This window comes from Hevea brasiliensis, chromosome 10 (assembly GCF_030052815.1).
Source record: "Hevea brasiliensis isolate MT/VB/25A 57/8 chromosome 10, ASM3005281v1, whole genome shotgun sequence".
Classification (NCBI taxonomy): Eukaryota; Viridiplantae; Streptophyta; class Magnoliopsida; order Malpighiales; family Euphorbiaceae; genus Hevea; species Hevea brasiliensis.
In genome coordinates this window covers 89,904,769-89,931,540 of record NC_079502.1, presented here as the reverse complement: position 1 = coordinate 89,931,540, position 26,772 = coordinate 89,904,769, and the positions used below count along the sequence as shown (strand labels likewise).

Here is a 26,772-nt window from a genome sequence, read left to right as displayed (position 1 = left end):
CCTCACTCAATATTAACATGTTAAATTTTGACCTTAAGCTTATAAAAGAGAGCCATGACCATCTCAACTAAACACAGCCTTCCCAACCCTAGCTGAAGCGAGTTGGGATTGAACTTGTTGAAGAAGTAGATGAATCGCCGTTGTTAAAATTCAAGGTTCATTAGGACCTTTTGTTACACTAGATATCCACCCCCGATAGAAAAGAGTACACAACTTTAGACACATGATTAGGCTCTTGTATGGAATCAGAGGATAACAAAACTCACACAAAATTCAACTCAAACAGAGTAAATACACCATTATAATTTTAAAAATCGCACAAAAAAAAAAAAAAAAAAGAGCCCTCTGACTTCTCTTTTTTTTTTTTTTTTTTCAATCTCATTCCTGATACAAACAAATACTAACATCATGATACGTAAGGGTGCCAAAGCAAAAAAGAAATGAAGAACCATAATTCTCGTTCTCCCACGTTGGATCTGCATCTACGGTCAAAAGTAAACAATCACATTTACACTTGCGAGCACACAAGCATATCCCTTCTACCAATATTGGCAACAATCTTCTCCTCTTAAAAAGAATGCCAGTATCGGTTGATATCGCCCAACTGCCCAGCTCAAAAGCTTCTCTCTCCACGCCGCCACGGTATTCTGCGAAGTCACTGAAATTAATAATAAAAAGAAATCGAAAATGCAAATAAAAATTATTATAACTGCAAAAAGATAAAGCCAAAATCCAAAGTATATATTATGCTGACACCATTTACTCACAGCTCACACCAAAAAATTAAAAAAGAAAAAAGAAAAACAAAGAGAGCGAAGGGTACGTTCTCCTTCTCTCTCTCTCTCTCGAGCTCTGCACGACTGCCGATGATAACCACCAACAACCACCTCCGGCTCCGGTGGTAACGCATCCTTCCGCTTCGCCCGCTAATTATGGCCGCCCAGAGCGACGTCGTTTCGAAAACCTTCCGAGCTCTGGTGGAGAGCGCGGACCGGAAGTTCGCTCGTGTTCGTGACCTTCCGTCGTACGGACGTGCTCAGAACCACTACTTCCAGAAGGTTTTCAAGGCCTACCTGCGTCTATGGAAGTACCAGCAAGAGAACAGGTCGAAGCTGGTCGAGGCCGGTCTCAACCGCTGGGAAATAGGCGAGATCGCTAGCCGGATCGGCCAGCTCTACTTTAACCAGTATATGAGGACGAGTGATTTGAGATTCTTGATCGAAGCCTATGTGTTCTATGAAGCGATTTTGCATCGAAAGTACTTTGAAGGAGCTAAAGCTAAGGATGTCGGTGTGAGATTTAAGGAGTTGAGGTTTTACGCGCGGTTTTTGCTCGTTTCCTTGATTTTGAACCGGACCGAGATGGTTCAATTGCTCGTAGAAAGGTTTAGAACTCTCGTTGATGATAGCACGTCAAATTTCCGGGTACTTATAATTTTATATTATTATTATTATTATTATTATTATTATTAAATCTTTTAGTGCTGTAATGTGTATGACTATGTTTATTTGGTGCTTTTAGCTGCAATTATTTGTCTCTTTAGGTCTTTGCTTTGTTTTGTTATTAATTTTTTTTTTTAATAATTGCTTGGTAGTGAGACTAAAAAATTCGCACTGGAGTTCTGTTTTAGATTTATGTGGTAGCCTTCTGTTTTAGCTGGTAGTTTTTAGTGAGATGAACTCATGAAATGAGGGAATTTGTGGAATTGGAGATGGTGAAATTTCTTTTGGTGAGAATTAGCTCTTTTTTAATGATTGCAGGACCGAGGCTTAGGTAGGCTTTGCTTGATTAGCAATCAGTGTGCCGTCTTTGTGAAATTGGACAATTTTTGAGGCTCATTCGCAGAATTGGTATTTTGGGTGGGATTGAGTCGAATCGGGTATTTGTTTGGTTGCTGGGGAAAAAACTGTGATTTTTTTTAATGTTATTTTGCTGTTTAATTTATGTGGAAATTAGTTCATATTTGATAAAACTAGATTCGCAGGGTTCTTTGGTTTACTTGGAAAATTAAAACCATGGAACAGAGAATTATTTATTTTTTGCTACTAACAGAGAGAAAACTAGATTTGTATTTGGTTTTCTTGAAAGATCAAAACCACAGAACAGACAAGACAACTAATTTTAGCTTTTCTACAAATGGAGCCTTCACAGTGCCAGGGAGGTTTAGCTATTTTTCAGTCCTAGGAGATGAAGGGGATATCTTGAGAATTTTCTTTCTTTCTTTATTTTTTCTTTTTGGAGTTTTTGATTGTTTGCTAATCTAGAAGATGCTATGTTATGCGAAGTCATATCATTTAGATCCATCAAATAGGTGTCATGGGACCTGTGAGTTAGATATGACATTCAGTTTAATGCAATTCAAGGTATGTGATTTCCCTTAGTATGCATAATTACTATGCATTGCATATCATAGTAAAGCACAGTTGATTCATCAGACTCTATCTTTTGCTGTTTTTGCCCATTTATGCAATTTTGGAGGAAGGATACTTGTGATTCAACTAGGTTGTTGAATTAATTACTGTTTTAAAAATTGGTCAAGGTTAAGGCAGGAGTGAAAACTTGTCTTTATGAATGAAAAGGGCAATTTAGAGAACCAAATATAATGTATCTTAATATTCATTAAAGTTAACTGAGGTCTGGCTACTTGTTTTGGGTATTCTTTTGGTGCAAGGCCGGAGCTACTGAGAATTGAATTGGTGAGTGGAAATCTCAAAACTGCAAATACCTTCCTTTGACCCAAGGAAGATATGCCCTATTTTTAAAATGTGATGCAATTTATATAGCTGATCCGATCTCTGGCTTTTAGGTTTTTCATGTGAATAGAGGAGCTTTTACAGTTGTCGGTGTGCTATTGGAAGTGAGGAAAAACTTTGGACTTTGAGCATGCGTGAGGTATAGATGTCTTAGAGGCTATCAAGTCCTTCATTGCCTTGGATGTAATGATTTCTTTGTTTCTTAATGAAGTTAAAACTTCCCATTGAGGGGGGAAAAAACCTCTGCAAGGGTTGAGTTATCTGGATTGCTGGGCAACTGGCTGGCCATGTGGGTTTTTGGTTCCATTTTTTAGAGGAAAGTAAGGGGCAAAAAGTAGTGCTAATATGATGACTCCTTATGATTTCAGACAATTTGGCATGTGAGTGTGACTGATAGAAAAAGTATAGAGCTTCAAATTAAAGAACTTATAATCATGTCAAGACCAAAAGTCAAAGTATAGTGGGTGTTTGGATCATATGAAAGTTTAACTCCTGAAATTCTGATCGCTTTTATGAGACTTGAAGAAGTGAAAGGCTGAAAGTGACATGGTGAAGGGGACATAACTATGCTTGTATCCCCTTAATTTTCCAACTCTGTTACATATTTGTGCAGCAGCATTAGCAAAGGTCACTAAAAAATGCTCAGAATCATTAATATGACTTTATTTAGCCTAGTTCACTTGCTATGTCTCAAATAATTGATTGGCTAATTGGTCTTGTGGGGGATTGAGAATAATATTTGTTAGAGTTAGAAATCCCATATCTGAAAAATGCAAAAGAGATTAACGCTTAATAAAATTTTTGGGCCTTACCACCCTTATGTGTAAGCTTTTGGGTTGGATTGAGTGTTTCTGACATGGTATAAAACCCAGTTCTACGCTCCAATCTTTGTGTTTCCCCTCGATCTGCCATGTCTATTGGAGTGTGTTATTAGGGCTTGGCACGTTTGTCTCTTCAGTCGTTATGTTCCACCATGTCAGCAATCCAGTTGTGCCATGTGCTAATAGGGCCTAGCAGGTGTCAAGATGGGATATTAGAGTTAAAAATCCCACATTGCAAAAACACATAAGAAATTAAGGCTTAATATAATTTTTGGGCCTTACCACTCATTAGCTTAGGCTTTTGGGTTGGATTGAGTATTTCTCACAATAGTATGACCTGTCAGGTCAGGATGGGCAAGGGTGATATGTAAAATTATAAGAATTGGTCTCCATACTATGAAAAAATACAGGAGTGCAATTTGTTCACTACATAATATTTACTTCCTTCTTTTTTGTATTTATAAAACCAAATTTCCTTCTCATAACTTGAGCAATCTAAGCTTTTTGAAGTGAAAGTTAACTGAAAGTTTAGGGATGCTAATAGAGGAATTTCAGATTTATATGCAAGTGAATTTTTCATTTACTAGAAATGACCTCTGACAGTAAAATCCTCTCATCATTACAAACGCTTGATTATGAACATTTTGGAGACATTTCTTAAATATGTCATTATTCTAAGTTAACACTAAACTTTACATGTTTCCATATGTGTTTGTGCACAATTGCTCTTAAGAGCAAGCAGTAGTATGATTTTCAGCTGATACTTACTAGTGGCATGATCAAGTTTCTGGATTATATATTCAGGAAACAAACTTCAAAGAGTGGAAGCTAGTGGTGCAAGAAATTGTCCGCTTCTTGGAAGTTGATACTGCCTTTGCAAATACCAGGCCTTTGCGTTATTGTGTCCAGTTTGATTCACGTCCAACTTCTCATCCATACGTGGCCCGTTTCCATGCAAGGAAGGTCCTAAAGTTTAAAGATGCAGTCCTGACAAGCTATCACCGGAATGAGGTAAATAGTTTTTTAACTTTCTGTGATTGCATGTTGATCACTTGGATTTAAAAAATTAGGAATTTTCCATGCAAAGAGAAATATATATGATGTGCAATGTATTTTGTAACTTTCAGGTTAAATTTGCAGAAATTACTTTGGACACTTATAGAATGCTGCAATGTTTGGAATGGGAGCCAAGTGGGTCTTTCTACCAAAAGCATCCAGTCGAATCAGTCAACCAAACACGTGCAGTTGAATCATATGAGAATGGCACTATAACTGATAATTCTGGAGCTTCTGGACTAATAGATATAAACTTGGCTGCAGATTTGACTGATCCAACTTTGCCGCCAAATCCTAGGAAAGTTGTTCTTTATCGTCCTTATACGACACATTTTCTAGCGGTTAGTTTTGAAGCTTTGACTTGATTATCTTTGTTGAAGTTATTTTGCATTGTATGGGATGGTTACATTGGTATGTCCACTTTCATTTTGAAGTGGCAATGCTTCTACTCATATTTAGGTGGTTATTATCAATATTTCCTCATAACCAGGTGTCTTTTTTATATTGTAATTGTTAGTGACCTGGTGAATGATTTCTGCCTCAATCAGTTAAATTTATGCTGTGGTATATTGTTGTCATCTAATATTCTGCCCTGGTCAACTTTATAAAGATTAAATGTTATAATTTTCTTATAGGTAGTAGTTTCTATCAACTGTAGTCTGTTGTTGATAGAGAAAAGAATGCCGACAGTGATTCAAAGACACAACAACAATCAATAAGAGAATAGAAATAGAAATGGAGAAGGGAAATTTATTAATTCCAATATTTTCTCAGTACAGAGACAGAATTACAAAATGAAAAGGAGAAGAAGACTCCCCATCAGAATCACAATACAATGCTCTGCCCGCCAAGCTGAAGAACAGCTGGCCAAACATTCAAATCCACTAACAAATTTCTTGACACCCCAATCCCTCTCTTATTCTCTTTTTATAGCTTTTTGTCCCATCTTTCACATGCCAGCCGAATGTTCCTCTAACTGAATGGTTTGCACAGTTGGCCCTTTTTCTTCTAAAGCTTTCTGGATAACCAATTCTTTGCCTTCTAAAGTCTTATTGGGCCTTCTAGTGTAGACCCTCCATGTGGCTCTTGCCCTTTTGATGGTTGCAAATTCTCATCAGTTGTCCATTGTTTCTACATTCAAATTTAAAGAAGTATCAGTAAGTCAATTAGCAAAACCTTAATGTAGGTTACATATAATGTATACAAGGAAAAACTTATAAGCTCATTGAGAATCAGTAACTAGCACTAATACTAGTTATGACCATTTTAAAATTCATTTCTTGTGCACTTTTTCATGTCCCTTTTTGTTATGGATTTATGATAATTAAGGTTAATGTTTAACTATACTTTTGAACAGGTTATAGCAACAATTTGTGAGGAGCTCCCTCCAGAAAGCATTATGCTAATATATATATCAGCCTCAGGTTAATTTTACCTCCATGTTGCTACTAGAATTCAATTGATCATGTCTGTATTAATGACCTAAATGAATCCCTTATGCAGGGAAGGGTGCTCAAAGTAATGTTTCTCAGATGGAAAGCTCTGGAGGGTCCAGGAAGTCTTCAAAAAACAAAGTTGTTTCTGGAAGATTCAGTGAACAGAATAGTTCTGCATCTGAATCTCATAGTAATGGCAAGCGAGAGTCAAGTGACTATTATGACAATTGCCTATGGTTGGGTCCCAGAGGAACTGCTGGTAGGTGGCTTTCTATTTTTACCCCTCTTTCTAGAAACTAATTATTGTTCAGATGTTACTTCCAAGTTAAAAGACAATTACTTCTCTACATATCTACTTCCCATGCTATTGTTCCACAATTATGCATGGTACTTTTCAATTTTCAGGTTCAAATGCCCTTTACCCTGGTGATATAATTCCATTTACTAGAAGACCGCTCTTTTTGATTATTGATAGCGACAACAGCCATGCATTCAAGGCAGGTTTGTCATAACTTGTGTATGACTTCTTGGATTATAATTTGTTCTACTGCATTACATAGTAAACCAAAACTTGCTGCCTTCGGAACAACATCGCATTTCAGGACCAGTTTAATCTCGAAGGTATTTGTTTTTTTATAGCTTACCTTAGATGTCTGTAGTTTTTGCTTCCATCCGGTACCCAGTCTTGAAAATTGTAGCATGATTTACATAGATAACATGATTGATTGAAGTTTGATAAAATAAAATTATTTAAAAAGTTATGAATTTGTGAAAATCTTGTTAGTTTTACCCTAAACCTGGTGATATGCATATATAATACCCATGTGTTAATATGAAATAGGAATTCACCAATTGCTAGGCTAAAGTGGATGTGTTTAATTGATACACAACAGCATCTATAACCGATTAAATGTATAAATTTCACTTGAGCAATTTATCCTACAAGAATGTAGGTGGCCATGCAAAAGTAGGTTGTTCTAGGCTTTTAGCAGCTGGTAAAGCTAGTATGCACTATTAGTAAGATTCTATAATGGGGTGAGAAATAAACATTTTTGTATGGTATCATATGTCAACTTTTGGAGTAGGAATTTAGAATTTTTTATAGGCATATTAAATTTATAAAAATGGAATTAGTTATCATAATATATTTTATTTTATATAAAATATTAAATGTTTTTGGGCTGGTTTTGGTAGTATATGGGTACTGGGTAGTGTGAATTGGATTTTGGATGGTTATAGGTGCTAAGGGACGAATTTTAATTGGGTTTTGTCGTTGGAACAAGTTCAGGCAGTAAAATTGTTAAATGGGTATGGTTATGTGTGGGACAGTTTTCACATACACCTTACTCATTGCCATTCCTGCGAGGGAAGTCTTATGTTTGGGAGTACTTGGGATTCATTTTATTTACTAAATTGGGGAGAAGGAGTTGGAGCCCTCGTTATATGTTGTATTTAAATCTTCTGCCTTTCTACAATTAAGTTCAAATTTTCTTCCTGTCCATTTGGAAAGGAACACGAAAAGGAAAATCCTGTAGAACTTAATCATCTTCAGGTGTATTTCTTCTTATGTCCTTTGAAGTTCTTGATTATTGTCAGCTTACATGTGAATTGTGGACGGTTTCAGGTCTTGCATGGTGCAGAAAGGGGAGAGCCATCTGCATTGCTATTTTCGCCTTTGAAGCCAGCATTCAAGAACCTAGCTGGTGTTGATGCAACACATAATGGAAGTCAGTTTACCTTTTTCTTAACTGCTCCTCTACAGGCTTTTTACCAGATGGTTGGCCTCTCATTTATTGATACTGATACAGTAAGTTGATTGCATTTTTTTTTTTTTCCTTTTTTGATGAAGCATAATGTTTCAATTGGTATGATAATCATATTGTTCCTGCTTGGTCTTCTTTGCTAAGTGTAAGTGGACTCCGTTTTTAGGATGTTTACAATGATGCTGAGGAGATACTCTCCAGTGCATTCTCTGAGTGGGAGGTGATTTTATGTACATCAAATAGCCTGGATCTGGTTTGGGCTCAAGTTTTATCTGATCCATTTCTGCGGTGTCTTATTATCAGGTACATATTTCTGTCTTTAATATTAAGAAAAGAGAAGGGGTTGTGGGGGTTTGAACCTCTTTCCTCTTGTATTCCTAGGCAAGCATTTGACTGGAGCTATCAAACCAGTTAAAGGACATTTTTCTCTTAAGAAATGATATATGCAAACAAGTAAAGTGCGTCACTCTGCTTCACATAATATGATGGATACAGTGTTGACCTTTTGCGACTGAAATCATTTCAAATCTTACAAAGTTACAATGATGAGATTTTGGTGATGAAAATGCAGGACCTTTTCTACCCCCCTCTTCACCTGGGCTTCTTTTTTATGAAATGAATATGACAATAATTCTTTTTAGTTTTGTATATCAATAAATTTGGCTAACTGAGATATGTTTATGGAATGCGTCTCCAGATTTATATTCTGCCGTTCTGTCCTATCATACTTCTGTCCTCAAAGAGATAATGAGCAATATCTGCCTGTTTGCCTGCCCCATCTTCCCAGTTCTGTGTCTCCGAGCTCTGAAGTTGTGCGTTCGGCAGTTCTCCGACTTTCAAATCATCTGAAGGTTGCTGATTATTTTCACTTTGATGATGTGTAATTAGGATCACAAGCTGTTGAAAAAAATTGGAGGCTTTAGGCATTCAAGTTCCATTCATTTGATGAGATTAACGTCTCGAATTCAACGAGTTGGCTTTTAAGGGCACTTAAGAGAGGAATGTAACTGGTGGTGGAGCTTAAGCTGGAAAAACAGAGAATGTATCGAGCATGGTTGCTTCTGCTTGTTTCATCGCCTGTGCAACCTTGCTGATTTTTCGGACTGAATGCTAAAATCATATACAGGTTTGCTGTTATCGTTAGCTGTATGTTTGATGATTTGCAGGTGTGTAAGTATGGTTCAATTCTTTAGGAGCTGATTGGTGTATAATCTAATTGTTAGAGCTGTTTTCAGGTAGTGCTAGTCTTTTTTGTATTCTTGTAAAAGAAATCAGGTAGTCAAATGGTTTTTCCCTTTACATTTACAGTTGTTTCATATTATTCTTAGAGAACCTGCTTAAGAGGCAGATGTAAATCGAGTACTGTATTTGGAGAATGTCTTCAAAATGGTTCTAAGTTTGTCGTCTGTTTAATTCTCCAGTATTTGTTCTTCATAGCCAGTTTGTAATGTGATCTCCTGTATCCTTTTTCTTTTTAATCATAAAATTAATTTATTATAACTGAGACGAAGCGAACAAGCATTGAATTGATTTAACAATTTACATCATCCTTTTCATCCATGCATCCATATAATCACCACTATCCCCCGAGTTGTCTCTATCAAAAAATGAAAAGTCACTAAATCCACTGTAATTACCCTCTTTAACATCATAAGAGGTTCTATTGTAATAATCCTATTTTTTCTTAAATTCTATTTTCTTAAATTTAAAACATTATTTTAAATTAGATATTTCAATTGAATGTTATTTTAATAAAATTACTATTATTTAAAAATTTAAATTTATGTCATTTAATTATAAATATTTTTAAGAATTTATTTAAACATATTATTATTATTATTATTATTATTTATTGTATTTTTAATTTTTTATATATTAGTATTTTGGGACTTACTTGAAAAATATATAAAAGATCAAGGGTTTATTTGAAATTTTTCTCAGGAATGAATCTAGATAATATATATTTCCAGATTATCTAGATTCATTCCCAGCAATTTAAAAAAAAAAAACAATAGCAGTAGTAAAAAACTCTCCCACCCCCCTGTTGTTCTCTCTCCTCTCCTCACCCATTTTCTTTTCTCTCCACCATTTTTTCTGGCAACCACTCACCCCACTGCTAGCGAGGAGTTCCCTCCACCCTGGGCTACACTGGAGACTGGTTTGCTGGCTGGGCAGCGCCGACAGTGGCGCAAATGGAGGAATTTTCTCCTAAAACGCGAGCGCAGGTGGCTCAACTTCCAGGCCCAATTTCGGCTTCATCGTACCTCCGATTAAGGTGATTCAGGTAGCATTATAAAAGCTTATTCCGATAGCTTTCTTTTGATACTAATTTTGTAGCATTTGGTGATTGGATGAGTGAGATATGTAGGAGAGAAGTTTCGAGTTTTTTAAGTTTTCTGGTCAGATCTAGGACGATCCAATCGTTGGATCGACGATCCAAGACCACCGTTGGACTCAGGGCAACAAAATCTTTGAGATGAGACTGGTCCGGCTCCGATCGGATACTATTTGAAAAAGGCGATCATCGAACGGTTCAGATCGCTTGGTGAGATTTTCAGACTTTTTCAATTTCAAAAAATTAAAAATAATTTTATGATAATTATTAATAATTTTTTGGCTTAATTTAGGTGTGATTGAATCGATGGTGGCTCATCAGCATCTAGGATCATGTTTTCGATCAGATCTGGCTACCTGGCGGCTTGTCCCGGAACGTAGCCAATATTATAGTCGATCTTAACATTTTCAAATGCCTCAAATGCATTCCAAGCATTGGAATTAGCATAGGTGAACCCGAACCCTAAGTTTTTTTAATTATATAGTATCGAGTTTAGAATAAAAATTTATAAAATATTCATGGATGATTAAAAAATTTTAATTCTTTTTGCAACAGTCTTATAACCTTGTTAAGGATCGCGGGGCAAAATTTTATAATTTTTAGGGTTAGTTTGAATGATATTTGTAGAATACTAGTTCTAAGGGCCATAACTGAATCTTTTAATTTTATGAGATTTGCCTGATTTGAAGGGTCCAGTGTAAGGAAACATCCACTAGATTTGGGAACATTTCACAACCAGATGCATGCTTGTTGGTTCAAAAATTTTTCAATCCCTAAGTTTTATGCAAGTCATATAAACATTTTATACTATTACAAAACACTTAGAATAGGTCCTAATTAAGTCTTAACATTCCCAATTTGCCAATAAGAAACATGTTTCCCAAAGATAAAAGTTAGGGTTTGGTGCAGGTTTGCTCACTTCCAAGGCACAAAATCAGATTCCACCACCTTTAATCCAAGAAGTTAAGCCCTCAAATGCTGATCCTCTAGCTTGTCCACACAAGCTCCATGATAATGGTACCTCAATCCAAGCAAAGCTCTCCAGCTTTCTTTCAAAGTAATCTAGCCAAATACAAGGAAAGATGAAGGAAGAGTGCTTTCTTGGTTAAAGGGTATGGAAGTGATGAGAAACAACTTTCTCAAGCTTAATTCAAGACTCCAACTCTTGGATTTGTCCTGAATTTTGGCTTAGGAAGAAGAAGAGAACACTTTCTTTTATGGGCAAGAATATGGACGGGAGAAGAAAGATGAAGAAGACAACCATTCTTCTTTATTTATCTTTTACACTTTCTTAATCAAATTTGGAAAGATAAATGTCAACTTTTGATTAGATGACCACATGAGCTTTCATCTTCTCATTGGTCCATTTGTCCTTCCTTAATCTTAATTAAGAAAAGTGTGTTTGATTAATTAGTATTCATAATACAAATTAATTAAACTTAAGCCTCTATATTTGACTAAGTCTCGCTTTGTCCATGTAGGCATTTGACTAAGTCAACCTTTGACATGTCATATGGTCAAACTTTGAAAAGTCATATTTTCCATAAAATTTTGACGAAGTTCATAATCTTTTTGTTTCTTCCTTTAAATTTAGTCCTTCAAGTTTATATTTAAACATTTTAAATATTAACTTGAATGCTTCCATAGGTTAATTTAGTTTCAAGTTATGCTAGGGACTTTATAATCTAATTACAAACTAAATTTGTTAATTCAATTAATTAATTAAATAATTTAATTAATTAATTAAATTAATAGTGCTTTGATCATGGAACTCTTATGTGTGTGACTTACTAGGTTCATTACTAATTGGCAATGAGAATAATATTAACTCTTTAATATTATTAGAACCATTCCAAACTTAAATGAAATTCTCTTATCATCTAAGTTCTCATAAGTCATAGTTGACATCTAGCATTATGTGCTATGACTACCCAATTAGTGATAAATTGATTCCCCAATTCATGAACCTTGATCATATGCACCATGCATTATAATCTCTCCATTACAAAATCTCGATTTCAGCTAGAGTCATGGTTTATGTCAAACTCTTGCACTTAGAATCATATGTCCTTCAATTAATTCTAATTCTTGACTAATAGACTTTCCCATCAGAAATTCTTTGTAACACCCCTATATGCATAGCTTAGTATATTTCACTGTTCCGGTGATCGGTATCGGTCTGGACAATTAAGGAGATTAGAATCATATCTAAGACACCTAGATAATCCCTAAATGAAAATAATTAGTGATTGCCAGATAGTTAAGTATAAATAAGAAAAACAGAACATAAAAGGTTAAATGAGCCGGGAGTCATAGCGATGGGTGACCTTCCCCAGAAGTGACTGCGAAGGCCATCGTAACTCAAATTTTGAACCAAAAAATATGACACCACGGTCCTTAGGACTATTGCGGACATAGTGAAAAAGAGAAAATCACATAAAAGAATTGTTAAGCAAGTTAAATAATTAGGTCAGGGATCCGAAAGAAATATTAAATAATTAGCAAACCGGATCAGATCGGGAGGGGCAAATTGGTCAATTCACCCCAATAGCTTATTCCTGACCCAACTGTCCAATAAAATCGGAGAAACAAAAATTTCAGAATCGATAACTAAATTAAAGAACTATTGAAAAATTAAGGAAAATGGAAAAAGAAAAGAAAAAGTTTCATTGCATCACACATATGACATCATGAATGATGTTAAAATTCATTTTAATTTTTCCCCAATAATTGACCAAGTAAAAAACACTTAAATACACATAAAAACAAAAGAAATGAAAAAAAAAATTTGACTTGTCTTCCACCCCAAACCAGCCGGCCACCTTCACCCTCTCTCACCACTATAGCCAAACCTACATTAAAGCTTGTTTCAAGTTTTAAAACCTTCACTAAACCCTTATTTCTCCCGTAATTAGTTCATAAGACCTTCTTATCTTCCCTTGAAAAAGAGATTTAGCAAGAAAGAAAGAAGAAAAAAGGAGAAAATTTGAAGATTGAACATCAAAGTTGAGGTAAGAATTTAAATTGAAATTTTTAGTTTAGAACATATGTTTTGAGTTAATTTAACTTATATTTAACTTAAATTCAACCAAAAACGATCATTGGGGGACTAGTTAGGAAATTCGGCCAGCCTATGAGGGGGTATAGATTGAATGAATTTGATTAAGTTGAAGGATTAATTGAGGTGAATTAAGTGTGTAGATGTTAATTACACACTTTAATTTCATTGATTGAGTGAATTGTGTAATTAGGGTTCTTAACCCTCTTGAAAATTTGGGAAAAATTGACGAAATGGTCAAATGATGCAAATGACCTTAATAGAGGTTGAAAATGGTCAATTGGGACCATTTATGGTATGTTTGTATTGGTAGAAACCAAGTGCAATTCGGATTGGTTAGGTTCACTATTTTGGCAGCTTGACCTAGGTCTTTTTCAAGGATTAAAACTGAAAATTTACCAACCCAATTGGTGTGAGGCCAATTGGGAATGAAAATAGACACATAATGACACATTTTTCATTTAGGAACATGCCCATAAAATGACATTAGGATAGTGAACAATTAGGTCAAACTCGGGTGTAGTGCATTGCTACTGTACCAAAATGACCAAATTAACAAGTGTTTGTTCATTTGGCCATAACTTGGGCTATACAGGTCCAAATGACCTAATTTTTGTGGCATTAGAAAGGTATGACATAGAACTTCAACTTTCATGAAGAACACCAACCCATATTCTGCCTATAACTCAGTCATTTTTCCACCGAAATTTAGTGGTCCAAAACTGCCAGAACCGAATTAGGTGCCCAGAAATCTGGGTTAGACCAATCTGGCCAGCCATGTTCAAATGGCCATTTCTTGGGTTACAAAACTCAAAATGGAGTGATTTAAAAAGGAAATTAAAGATAAGACAATAGGGAACAACTTTTATGCAGAACACTTTGTCAAATTTCCCCAGCAACTTGATCAAAGGAATAGTGCAATACAGGACACCAAATCTAAAAATTTGAAAATGCAATTAGGAGACCTAAAAATTGAAAGGGCAACTAATACCAACAAATTTGGTAACCAAAATGTGGTATGTGGGTGTAATTGAAATTCCTATACCTATTAAGCATAAGAAAGTTAAAAATTTAACTTGAATAGTGTCATGAATAGTAATCCCAAAATACAAAATTTAAAGAAAGTTAAATTACGCATATTAGGGCTAGACATACGTAATTGTGAACTTATGATTGAATTTATTATACGTTATGATACTGAAACACTATAAAATTATGTGTTTCAGTTGAAAAGAATATCGAAAAAGAACCCGAGACATCGAGTCAAGGCTTAGAAGCGACTCGCACGAGATTTGTGCACAACATAAAATTTTTTTTGTAAATTCTCTTGACAATTTGTTTTGATGAATAAATTGTGCTTTATTTTTATTGCAAATTTGTGAATGAAATGAATATTATACTTTTGACTTAAATTGTTGGAAATTTAATTGTATGTGTTTGAATTGTCAATACATATTTAGTAAAATGTTAAGATAGTTTTGAAACCACAGTGTAATGACTATATATCTGAATGCCTCACTAGCATGACTAGTGGGGGGAATTAGTTTTGAATTTTGATTCCCTTTCTGGCTGAAGTGTTGAGGTGTGTGCCGGTAGAGGAAGAAATTGAATGGGTATCCATAGATTGAGCTAGCTAGCCTTGAGCTAGCCTTGAGATTCCTCATAAGTCTCTGACTATTGAGATAAACATTGTACTGATGGCATGATATAACTATGTGTTTTTTTGAAATTGTTTTGTGACTTCCGAAATGAGAATGTTTGACTAAAAGTATAAATTGTGTTTTGTATCTGCTTTTCCTTTTCAGTACCATAATTGAATAAATGTGATTTGATTTACACATAAAATTATATTTCTGTTATGTTGTGCACCGCTGAGTCATTATACTTAGCGATAACTTTTCATTGCTGTCGCATATAGAGAGACTAGTAGAGCAGCGGAGTGAGCTGCTAAAGATTTCAGAGCTACTTCTGGACCTTTTGTCGGGTATAATCTTATACCCTAATTGTACATATTTATTTTGATGTAATTAACTGTATGTACATTTGTAAATTGGTCATGAGCAGTTGTACAGATTTTTTAATATTATTATTTTGGATTTTTAGATGAAATTTCTGGACTGTTGAATGTAACTTAATTTTTCTTTAATGAAATATGTATGAAACTAATTATTATTATTTTCGAAAATATTTGAATTGAAATTTTGAGTTGTAAAATTTTAATTTGAATTGTGGGAGTTGACCTAATTTGTGTCGATTTGAGTTGAAATGGTGGTTGAGATTTGAAGAAGTGTTATATTGGAAGTGTTTTCTATAGGTTAAACTTTTCGATTTTCTCAAATACAGTCGGCACTCTACCGAAATTTTTCTAAAATTTACGGAAAAATAAAAATAGATAAAAATTTTATCAAATCTTTAAATTTCAAGTAAATGTTTTCAATACCTGCTAGAAAAGCTCACCACTTTTAAAAAGTAAGAAAATTGTTTTAGAATCCCTTGTAGTGTATTTAATGGGTTATCGGTAGACGGAGTCGGTAATTCATTAGGTATACTACGGGATCATGTTATGCCTTACAAAGGGGTAAGGTGTGACATATTTTAGTGGTATCAGAGCAAATTTTTAAAGTATGTTTTGACTTGTGAATTTGTATATTTTCTTTGATAAGTACAACTGCTTAATGTCCTTATTTGATACATACAGTGCATTACATTATAAATATGAACTAATGGAGAGAAATCTCCTTGTGTTATTTGTCCACGAGATATCCTACTCCCAATTTAAAATGGAAGAAGGGGACTGCTCAGTTAAGCAATCTGTAGAGACTAAGGCACAAGAGGAAGCCCCAGCTCTTCAAAATGTCAGCGGTTCAGTGGCATTAGCCCCATAAATGCCGCAGTTTCCTGCACAATTTGCTCAGCAGATGACTGCGATGTTCCAACAAATGGCTGGAAGTATGCCTGCTCAAGCTTCACTTCAGACACCTGTGGTGTAACCTCCACCTTCGGCCAGGCAGTATGACAATCTACGTAAATATGGGGCTACAGAATTCAAGGGTACAGTAGACCCTCTAATGGCAGAGCAGTGGTTGGAGAGAATGGATAGAGTATTCAAGAAACTACACTGCCCGGATGAATTGAAGTTTGAATATTCAATGTCTATGCTGCAAGGGGATGCGTATGACTGGTGGAAGACCATTCCCCACAGCTTAATGGAACCTCCAGTATTGACCTGGGACGACTTCATCAGAGAGTTCAGACATAAATATGTCCCAGATGCATATGTGGATCAGAAATTGCAAGAATTTTTAAGTCTGAAGTAAGGCATTAAATCAGTGGCAGAGTATGAGAGGGAGTTCTCCCGTTTAAGCCACTATGCAGGGAGTCTCCTATCTACCAGCAGAGATGTTAGTAGTATGCCCTAGAACATATCATTTAGTATATATCTTGTACATCTTTTATTAATAAAATGCATTTTTACTTTTTCGTTTACATAATATATTTATGTGTAATAGAAAAAGTCCATTGATATTTTGTTAGAAATTCTATTCTTAAGTTGTTAAGAATATGAGTGACAATATTTCTAATACAAAGTATCATAAATAGGTTCACAATCGAGGATACTTCATAATAAGGACATGACTTATCCAGAAAGATTGTATTCATGTTTGTTCCTAAGTTATTTATATGAGATATAAATAAGATGGAATGGTGAGTCTCATGCCATATAACAAACATGATAGGCACTTATACATGATAAGTAGGTCGAACCAGTGACACTTATGACAAGCACATGGAGTTTACTCTTGTCAATGTATTGTCATAAATCATATCAATGCATATAATCTTTAGACCTGAGATAGCACAGTTATCTTGTATATAGGTGGTTTGAGTTTGATACTATTTTCATACTTGTACTGTGTATGGGTATATGGGCATGTGTTGGCTCCTACTAGTTATATATGAGGTAGGTGTTGATCAAGATGGAATCTGTTCCTCTAAGTAAATAGGGATAAAATCCTATGTTCATTTAATTATTTTTAATGTTTCAAGTTCCTGGCCAGGATAAATAGATTTAATAAAAAAAGAGTTTCTGATGAGAAAATCTTTTAATCAAGAACTGGAATTAAAAGAAAACATAATATTCATAGCAAATGGGGTTTGACATAAACCATGACTCCAGCTTGAGTTGGGATTTTGTAACAGAGAGATTCTAGTGCATGGTAACATATGATTATTGGTTCATTTAAGGTAAACCTTATTATTGATTGGGTGGCCATGGCATTCTATGCTAGGTATTAACCATGGTCTATGAGGTGCATAAAATGGTTTAGAGAAATCATTTATGGCAAAAAGAGTTCTGATGATATTAAGAGTTGATATCATATCTCATTGCCAATTAGTGATGAGCCTAGTAAGTCACACACATACACAAGTAATCAACAAATTAAACATGATTTAATTAATTAATTAAAGAGTTTAATTGATTAATTAAATATGTTTGATTTGCAATTAGATTGCAAAGTCCCTAGCATGACTTGAAACCAAATCTAGATTATTGGATGTATAATATAAATTAAATTTATATTTAAAGTGTTTAAATATGAATTTAATTAATGAGAAATTAATTAATAAAGATTAATTAATTGATTTATATTTGATATAAATTGATTAGAAGAAGAGAAATAATTATTTTGGGTTGAGAACTCAAAATTAAGACAAGGGGCATTTTGGTCATTTCACAGGGTGACATGTGGCACCATGAGATGGTGACACATGACACTACACATAAGGTTTCCAAATGTCTTTTAATCATATAAGATGATTCAAATTTAGATTAAATATAGGTTTGACACTTGGCACAATGTGATTGGATCAATTAAACCTAGAGCCAATCAGAAGGTGACATGTGGCAAGGGTTTTAAGTGGTGACCTAGCTATATAAGGGAAAAGATGAAAAGAAAAATACCTAGCTACTATTTGTTTCATTGGTGCCGTCCCAAAGCACCTCTTCCTTTCATCTTCTTCATCTCTCATCAATTCAAAGAGATTTCCTAACAATCTCTTGAATTAAAAATACTAGAAATTGTTTTTAGTGTCTTGTTTACATCTTTAATCTTTTTAGAGGCAAAACTTGATTTTCTAATTCATAGAAAAAGCTTTAGAAGCTGTTCAAGGGCTGCCATAGGTGATCTTGGTGTGGACAAGCTAGAGGGACAATATCTGGTGTCCTAAAGACGCATCCCAAAGGTACAAATACGCTGCTGTGCATCAAGAGGTTAGTGTATTTGTTCTTGATCTAATCTAGGATTCTAAAATTAATCTGATTAATTCTAAAATCTTAAATGGCAAATACAGATCCAAAAACATATTAAAAGAGTTTTAATATGTTGTTTATCATTAAAATCAAATAGTTAAAAATAAATCTTCCATGATACATGTGACCCTAGGTGAAAATTTTTGAATTCAATGATATAAACTTGTGTTTTTTATGCTTTCGCTCCTTCAATTAGTATTAGAGCCACTATATTTGCCATTTAAATTGTCTATTATAGGATTTAATTGTGTGGAATAATCATGAGATGATAGATCCATTGCTGGTTGCAAGAAAGGTGGCGGCTTTGGTGAAGAACACCATCATTGGTGCGCCATGTTTGGCCTTCATGGGTGGCGCAAGATTTAGTATTAAATTCTGCAATTGTTGTATGATCTAAAGGCCTATCCTATGACTAATTAAAGTGTTTAATTAGTAGTTTTAATCACACAATTAAATTTTAATTCAAATCAGAATTTTAAAAATTGTTTGAATGTGATTCAAATCTGAATTTTAAAAGTTGTTTGAATATGATTCAAATCTGAATTTTTAAAGTTATTTGAATCATATTCAAATCTGAATTTTTAAAGTTGTTTGAATAATATTCAAATCTGAATTTTTTAAAAATTGTTTGAATGTGATTCAAATTTGATTTTTTAAAAATTGTTTGAATGTAATTCAAATCTTAATTTTTAAGGTTGTTTGAATGTGATTCAAATCTGAATTTTTAAATTTGTATGAATGTGATTCAAATATGAATTTTTAAATTTGTTTGAATCATATTCAAATCTGGATTTTTAAGTTGAATATGAGATATTCAATTTAATTTAAATATGTATGTTTTATTTAATTGTTAAATGGTGATTGCATGATGGATGATCATGGACTATAAAAGACCAATGTGATTGGATTTATTTCTTTTATGTTTCTTTGGGATTGTAAATTAATTAATTTATTTTAATTTATTTTGGGCATGTATTATTAAGGTTGTAATAATTTTGGGTTGTAATTTCATTTATTTAAGTTCTTGTAAATTCGCCTTGGTATGCCAAGGATTACTATGTAATTGGATTGCAAGAAGATCAAGGAGGTCAAGAGCATTGGTGGGACCAGTGGAGGGATTCAAGATCAAGTATTGATTATGTACTCCTTCAGCAACTCTTGTAAAATGAATGAATGAAATGCACCTAGGAATGCCCTGATTCAATTCTTGGTAGCTTAGAATTGAATCCCTTAGAAAGTCCATGATCATACCATATTTATTGTTTATCCATGAATGCATGAGACGTATGGGAATGTATGCAACTATATGATATATGCATGCTAAATGGATAATGTGCAAAGTGAGACCTTAATAGTAATTAGGACGACCATAAAATCTTCCAAACAAATGATTAAGTTGAAAATGCTATAATTAAAGTAATTATAACATGGGCCCTCCATTGGAACAATTATTTTAAGAAATTTTAAATAGTTGCATAAGATGCAATTAATTTAAGAGATTTTCTTAAGAATAATTGTTAAGTATGAGATGTTGTAAATATGTAAATGGTTTGGTGGCCAATATTGGATGTACCTGAGGATATTAAAATTATTTGCATAATTACTGGCTCAATGGGATCAACTTAACTAATACAAGATAAGTCAATAATGGATGTACATGAGATTTTGAGCATTAGGGGCTAGGTAAAGGATTGAACCTCACATGAGATGTGATGGGCAAGGAGTTGCTCACTTATAGTTTATTGTAATTCCAATAATAGATGTGCCTGAGGATGATCAATAGAATTATAAGAATTCAATTACCCACTAGAAATCCATCCAACTAGGATTTCCGTTTTCTACTTTGGAAGTGTAGGATTCGCTAAGTTAGTGGGAGGACCAATTTGATTAAAAGCCCATAATGATTTTGGTTAATTACATGATACATTTACTAATTAATCTGATTATTTTCTACAATTAATTTTCTAATAATAATGAGCACACCACAACCACCACCATCCAATATCCTTGCAAGCATACTTAATCGCAATAGGTTGATAGGACCTAATCTATCTGATTGGCTAAGAAATTTGAAACTTCTCCTGAACCTTGAACATATAGGATATGTTCTAGACTCAAATGTTCCTGATCCCTTACCTCTAGTGGCCACTCAAGAGGAACATGAAACTTTGGATAAGTGGAAGGAGCATGATATGAGAGCCAAGTGTTACATGCTTACTTCTACGAGTAATGAGTTATAGAAGCAGCATGAGAACATGCAGAGTGCGAGTGAGATCCTCCTTCACCTACAAGAGTTGTAATGGCGAGCACAGCAAGAATGCTAGGTATGAGATATCTAGACAGCTATTCTGTATGAGGATGTCTGAGGGACAGAATGTTGGGGATCATGTCCACAAGATGATTCGGCTAATAGAACACCTGGAATATCTTGACTTTAACATGGATTTCTAACTACAGACGGATTTGATCCTTCAGTCCCTTCCTGAGTCTTTTGGGAATTTTGTGACAAATTTCCATATGACTAAACAGGAATGCACCTTCGCTGGTTTACTCAACATACTGGTTATTGCCCAAAAGAATATGCCGGGCAATAAAGAAAAAAAGGTAGCTTTGATTGCATCTTCTTCTGCTGGAAAGTCCAACAAGAAGAAGGGCAATAAGAAAAAGAAACCTTAGATTCCTAATCCTTCCAAGAAGATAAGCTAAACAGATAGGGAAGACCAAAGCTGACAAAGGCAAAAGGAAAGTGTTTCCGCTACCATAATGATGGGCATAGAAATAGGAACTGCCCAGAGTATAGCCAATAATAGAAGCTTGCACTAACGAAATATTAAACTCCGAGTTGGCAAAAGCTCAACTGTTGAAGTTTTAGCCATAGGATCTAAATCTTTATACGTGTATAAACATGTTTTGTATTTAAACAAGGTTTTATATGTACCTGATGCTTTTAAGAACATCATTTCTATATCTAGTTTGACTAGAAATGGCTATGAACTTCTGTTCATAGATGATGTTTGCAATATTTATTTTGGAAATAAATATGTTAGTTCGGGTTATATGAATGATGGTCTTTATTATTTGGATAATAATGACAAACACAAAATGAAAGCAAGTGATCTAAATGAATGCAATGCCATGGTGATAACCAACTCAAGTTCAAAATATATTTGGCACTTAAGGTTATGTCATGCTGCAGAAGATAGGATTGCAAAACTGGGGAAAATGAGGATTTAATGCTCATTGGGTTTTGGACCTACTCCAACTTGTGAATCCTACCTTCAGGGCAAAATGACTAAATCAACCTTTGTTGGACAAGGACTAAGAGCTGAAAATATTTTGGAGCTGATACATAGTGATGTATGTGGTCCATTTAAGGAAATGGCTAGAGGCAGCTTTCATTACTTTATTACCTTTACTGATGATAAATCAAGGTTTGGGTATTTGTATTTGATGAAATACAAACATGAATCATTTGAAAAGTTCAAAGAATTTAAATCTGAAGTAGAAAACAGGGAAGGGTATTAAAGCTCTTCGATCAGATCATGGAGGTGAATATTTGAGTACTGAATTTGATGAATACTTGAGAGAGCACGGCATTGTTTCCCAGCTGACTCCTCCAGGAATGCCATAGCTGAATGGTGTATCTGAAAGGAGAAATCGTACCCTATTAGATATGGTACATAGAATGATGAGCTATACTGATATGCCAATCTCCTTTTGGGGATTTGTATTAGAATCAGCTTTGTATATTCTGAATAGGATTCCATCAAAATCAGTTTCTTCCACACCTTATTAGATATGGCATGGAAGAAAACCAAGTCTTAAGCATGTTAAGATTTAGGGTTGTCCAGCTTATATTAAAAAGCCGAACACTGATAAATTGGAGACCAGATCAGAAAAGATTCGATTTGTTGGATGTCCAAAAGATAGTTTTGGATATCCAAAAGATAGTTTTGGATATTATTTTTATTTGCCCACATCACAAAAGGTTATGATAAGTAGAGATGCCACATTTCTTGAACAACAGTTTGTTCAAGAAGGAGGCAAAGGAAGGCCAATAGAATTAGAATTGGAGAATTTTGACCAACCAACAGATCAGATGGATATAGATCCATCTAGTCAACCTACATCTATTGATGAAACATCTACAGCTATTCCTCGCAAAACAACCAGGGTATCTCAGCCACCAGTGAGATATGGTTTCCTTCATGAAGAAGAACAAGAGTTGTCTACTCATGAAGAAGTAGATCATGGAGATGATCCACTTACCTATGAAAAAGTTATATCAGATATAGACTCTTCAAAATGGATTGATGATATAAAATCCGAGATTGATTCCATGTATAAGAATCAAGTTTGGGATCTTGTTGACCCACCTGAAGATATTGTATCTATAAGGAACAAATGGGTTTTCAAGAAGAAAATTGGTTCTGATGGAAAGGTAAAGACCTATAAGGCAAGGCTAGTAGCGAAAGGGTTTTGCCAAAGGCAAGGAATCGACTATGAGGAGACTTTCTCACCTGTTGCCATGCTTAAATCAATTAGGATTCTATTAGCAATAGCTATATACTATGATTATGAGATTTGACAGATGGATGTCAAAATAGCTTTTCTTAATGGATACATTGAAGAAAACATTTTCATGGAACAACCTAGGAGTTTTTGAATCCCAACATGGTTCCCAAGTGCGTAAGCTAAAGCGATCCATTTATGGGTTGAAACAAGCTTCGAGGAGTTAGAACATCCATTTTGATGAAGCCGTTAAATCATTTGGTTTTGTCAAAAATGAGGATGAGCCATGTCTATATAAGAAGGTTAGTGATAGTGTGATCATTTTCCTTGTCTTATATGTAGATAATATTCTGTTGATAGGTAATGACACAGGTATGTTGACAATTGTAAAGGTATAGTTGTCAAATACATTCTCTATAAAAGACTTAGGAGAGGTAACCTATATTCTTGGGATTCGCATCTATAGAGATAGAGCGAAAAGAATAATTGGTTTATCCCAAATTTTATACTTTGAAAAGGTGTTAAAGAGGTTTAACATGCTTGATTCCAAGAGAGGATTATTATCAGTGAGACATGGTATCCATCTTTCTAAAGAGATGTCTCCAAAGACATCTGAAGAAAGAGATAAGATGGCCAGGATTCCATATGCTTCGGCTATTAGAAGTTTAATGTATGCAATGTTGTGTACTAGGCCGGATATCGCATATGCTGTTAGTTTGACTGGCAGGTATCAATCCAATCCAGGTTTGGAACACTGGATAGCTGTCAAGAATATCCTAAAGTACTTGAGAAGAACTAAGGATTTATTCTTGATTTATGGAGGTGGAGACTTGCAATTGGATGGTTATACCGATTCTGAATTCCAATCAGATATCGATGATAGAAAGTCTATTTCTAGGTTTGTGTTCATTTGTAATGGAAGTGTAGTTAGTTGGAAGAGTTCTAAACAGAGTATGACTGTAGATTCCACTACTGAGACCGAGTATATTGCGACATCAAATGCTGCAAAAGAAGTTGTTTGGATATAAGGAACCCCGGTCTCACTAGAAATTTAAACACATAGAAAGGCATTACCACATTATCAAAAAAATAGTTAGACGAAGCGATGTAGCCAGCAGAAAATAGCATCAGCTGAAAATCCAACTGATCCATTCACTAAGCCCATGTCACAGACTCAGCTAGACCGACATCTTGAGAAGATGGGTATAAGATATTGAATGAATAGCTCTAGTGCTAGTGGGAGATTGATAGTAGTATGCCCTAGAGCATATCATTTAGTATCTATCTTGTACATCTTTTATTAATAAAAGACATTTTCACTGTTCCGTTTACATAATATATTTATGTGTAATAGAAAAAGTCCACTGATATTTTGTTAGAAATTCTATTATTAAGTTGTTAAGAATATGAGTGACAGTATTTCTAGTACAAAGTATCATAAATAGGTTCACAATTGAGGATACTTCATAATAAGGACATGACTTATCCAGAAAGATTGTATTCATGTTTGTTCCCAAGTTATTTATATGAGATATAAATAAGATGGAATGGTAAGTCTCATGCCATATAACAAACATGATAGGCACTTATACATGATAAGTAGGTCGAACCAGTGACACTTATGACAAGCACATGGAGTTTACTCTTGTCAATGTATTGTCATAAATCATATTAGTGCATATTATCTTTAGACCTGAGATAGCACAGTTATCTTGTATATAGGTGGTTTGAGTTTGATACTATTTTCATACTTGTACTGTGTATGGGTATATGGGCATGTGTTGGCTCCTACTAGTTATATATGGAGGTAGGTGTTGATCAAGATGGAATCTGTTCCTCTAAGTAAATAGGGATAAAATCCTACGTTCATTTAATTATTCTTGATGTTTCAAGTTCCTGGCCAGGACAGATAGATTTAATCAGAAAAGAGTTTCTGATGAGAAAATCTTTTAATCAAGAACTGAAATTAAAAGAGAACATAATATTCATAGCAAATGAGGTTTGACATAAACCATGACTCTAGCTTGAGTTGAAATTTTGTAACAGAGAGATTCTAGTGCATGGTAACATATGATTATAGGTTCATTTAAGGTAAACCTTATTACTGATTGGGTGGCCATGGCATGCTATGCTAGGTGTTAACCATGGTCTATGAGGTGCATAAAATGGTTTAGAGAAATCATTTATGGTAAGAAAGAGTTCTGATGATATTAAGAGTTGATATCATATCTCATTGCCAATTAGTGATGAGCCTAGTAAGTCACACACATACACAAGTAATCACCAAATTAAACATGATTTAATTAATTAATTAAAGAGTTTAATTGATTAATTAAATAAGTTTGATTTGCAATTAGATTGCAAAGTCCCTAGCATGACTTGAAACCAAATCTAGATTATTGGATGTATAGTATAAGTTAAATTTATATTTAAAGTGTTTAAATATGAATTTAATTAATGAGAAATTAATTAATAAAGATTAATTAATTGATTTATATTTGATATAAATTGATTAGAAGAAGAGAAATAATTATTTTGGGTTGAGAACTCAAAATTAAGACACATGGGCATTTTGGTCATTTCACAGGGTGACATGTGGCACCATGAGATGGTGAAACATGGCACTACACATAAGTTTGCCAAATGTCTTTTAATCATGTAAGATGATTAAAATTAAGATTAAATATAGGTTTAACACTTGGCACAATGTGATTGGGTCAATTAAACCTAGAGCCAATCAGAAGGTGACATGTGGCAAGGGTTTTAAGTGGTGACCTAGCTATATAAGGGAAAAGATGAAAAGAAAAATACCTAGCTGCTATTTGTTTCATTGGTGCCACCCCAAAGCACCTCTCCCTTTCATCTTCTTCATCTCTCATCAATTCAAAGAGATTTCCCAACGATCTCTTGAATTAAAAATACAAGAAATTGTTTCTAGTGTCCTGTTTACATCTTTAATCTTTTAAGAGGCAAAACTTGATTTTCTAATTCATAGAAAAAGCTTTAGAAGCTGTTTAAGGGCTGTCATAGGTGATCTTGGTGTGGACAAGCTAGAGGGACAACATCTGGTGTCCTAAAGACGCATCCCAAAGGTACAAATACGCTGCTATGCATCAAGAGGTTAGTGTATTTGTTCTTGATCTAATCTAGGGTTCTAAAATTAATCTGATTAATTCTAAAATCTTAAATGGAAATGCAGATCCAAAAACATATTAAAAGAGTTTTAATATATTGTTTATCATTGAAATCAAATAGTTAAAAATAAATCTTGCATGATACATGTGACCCTAGGTGAAAATTTTTGACTTCAATGATATAAACTGGTGTTTTTCATGCTTCCACTCCTTCAAGAGAAAGGTGTAAGAGGTTTGAAATCGGCTTGAAAACCAGTCTGAGGATGCAAGTGGTTGGATTCAGACATAATAACTTCTCTGAGTTCATCTCACAAGCACTTGAGTTAGAAAGAATTGAGTCAGAAGGGGCACTAGTGAAAGAGAAAACAAAGAAGACAAAGAAATTAGAAAAAGAGAAAAGTGGAAAGTTAGTTGATCAAAGTTCCAGTGGCAATACTGAAAAAAGAAAGAAATTTGAGGGATTAGGCAAAGGTGGAAGGTCTGGTAGAGGTAGATTTTCTGGCCAGAGACCCCCTTGGTCTGGTTAGCAGACGTCTAGGAGTTCTCACCCTCCCCGCCCTTGTGAGACATGTGGCAAGACCCATAGTGGTGTT

General features: G+C 34.4%; 1 protein-coding gene across 2 annotated transcripts; it reads left to right on the top strand.

Moving 5' to 3' along the window:
* Positions 1-661: 661 nt before the first annotated feature.
* Positions 662-9,263, top strand: LOC110673166 (uncharacterized). Of its 2 annotated transcripts, XM_021836208.2 has the most exons (9): positions 680-1,424; positions 4,379-4,585; positions 4,702-4,971; positions 5,988-6,054; positions 6,134-6,325; positions 6,472-6,563; positions 7,691-7,873; positions 7,996-8,132; positions 8,527-9,263. In XM_021836208.2, exons 1-9 carry the CDS (start codon positions 933-935, stop codon positions 8,711-8,713), a joined length of 1,827 nt encoding a protein of 608 aa, XP_021691900.2. In that variant the 5' UTR covers positions 680-932; the 3' UTR covers positions 8,714-9,263. The 2 variants fall into 2 exon arrangements, 1 of the variants encoding a protein (XP_021691900.2); XR_009151786.1 differs by lacking the exon at positions 8,527-9,263 and having other exon boundaries at positions 662-1,424; positions 6,472-6,567.
* The last annotated feature ends 17,509 nt before the right edge of the window (positions 9,264-26,772 follow it).

Bases quoted from the DNA above. Each gene is read 5' to 3' on its own strand.
- LOC110673166 (XM_021836208.2), top strand. From the start codon at position 933: ATGGCCGCCCAGAGCGACGTCGTTTCGAAAACCTTCCGAGCTCTGGTG. The intron at 4,586-4,701 runs GTAAATAGTTTT...TGTAACTTTCAG, and splicing joins CAAGCTATCACCGGAATGAG to GTTAAATTTGCAGAAATTAC. The intron at 8,133-8,526 runs GTACATATTTCT...ATGCGTCTCCAG, and splicing joins CTGCGGTGTCTTATTATCAG to ATTTATATTCTGCCGTTCTG.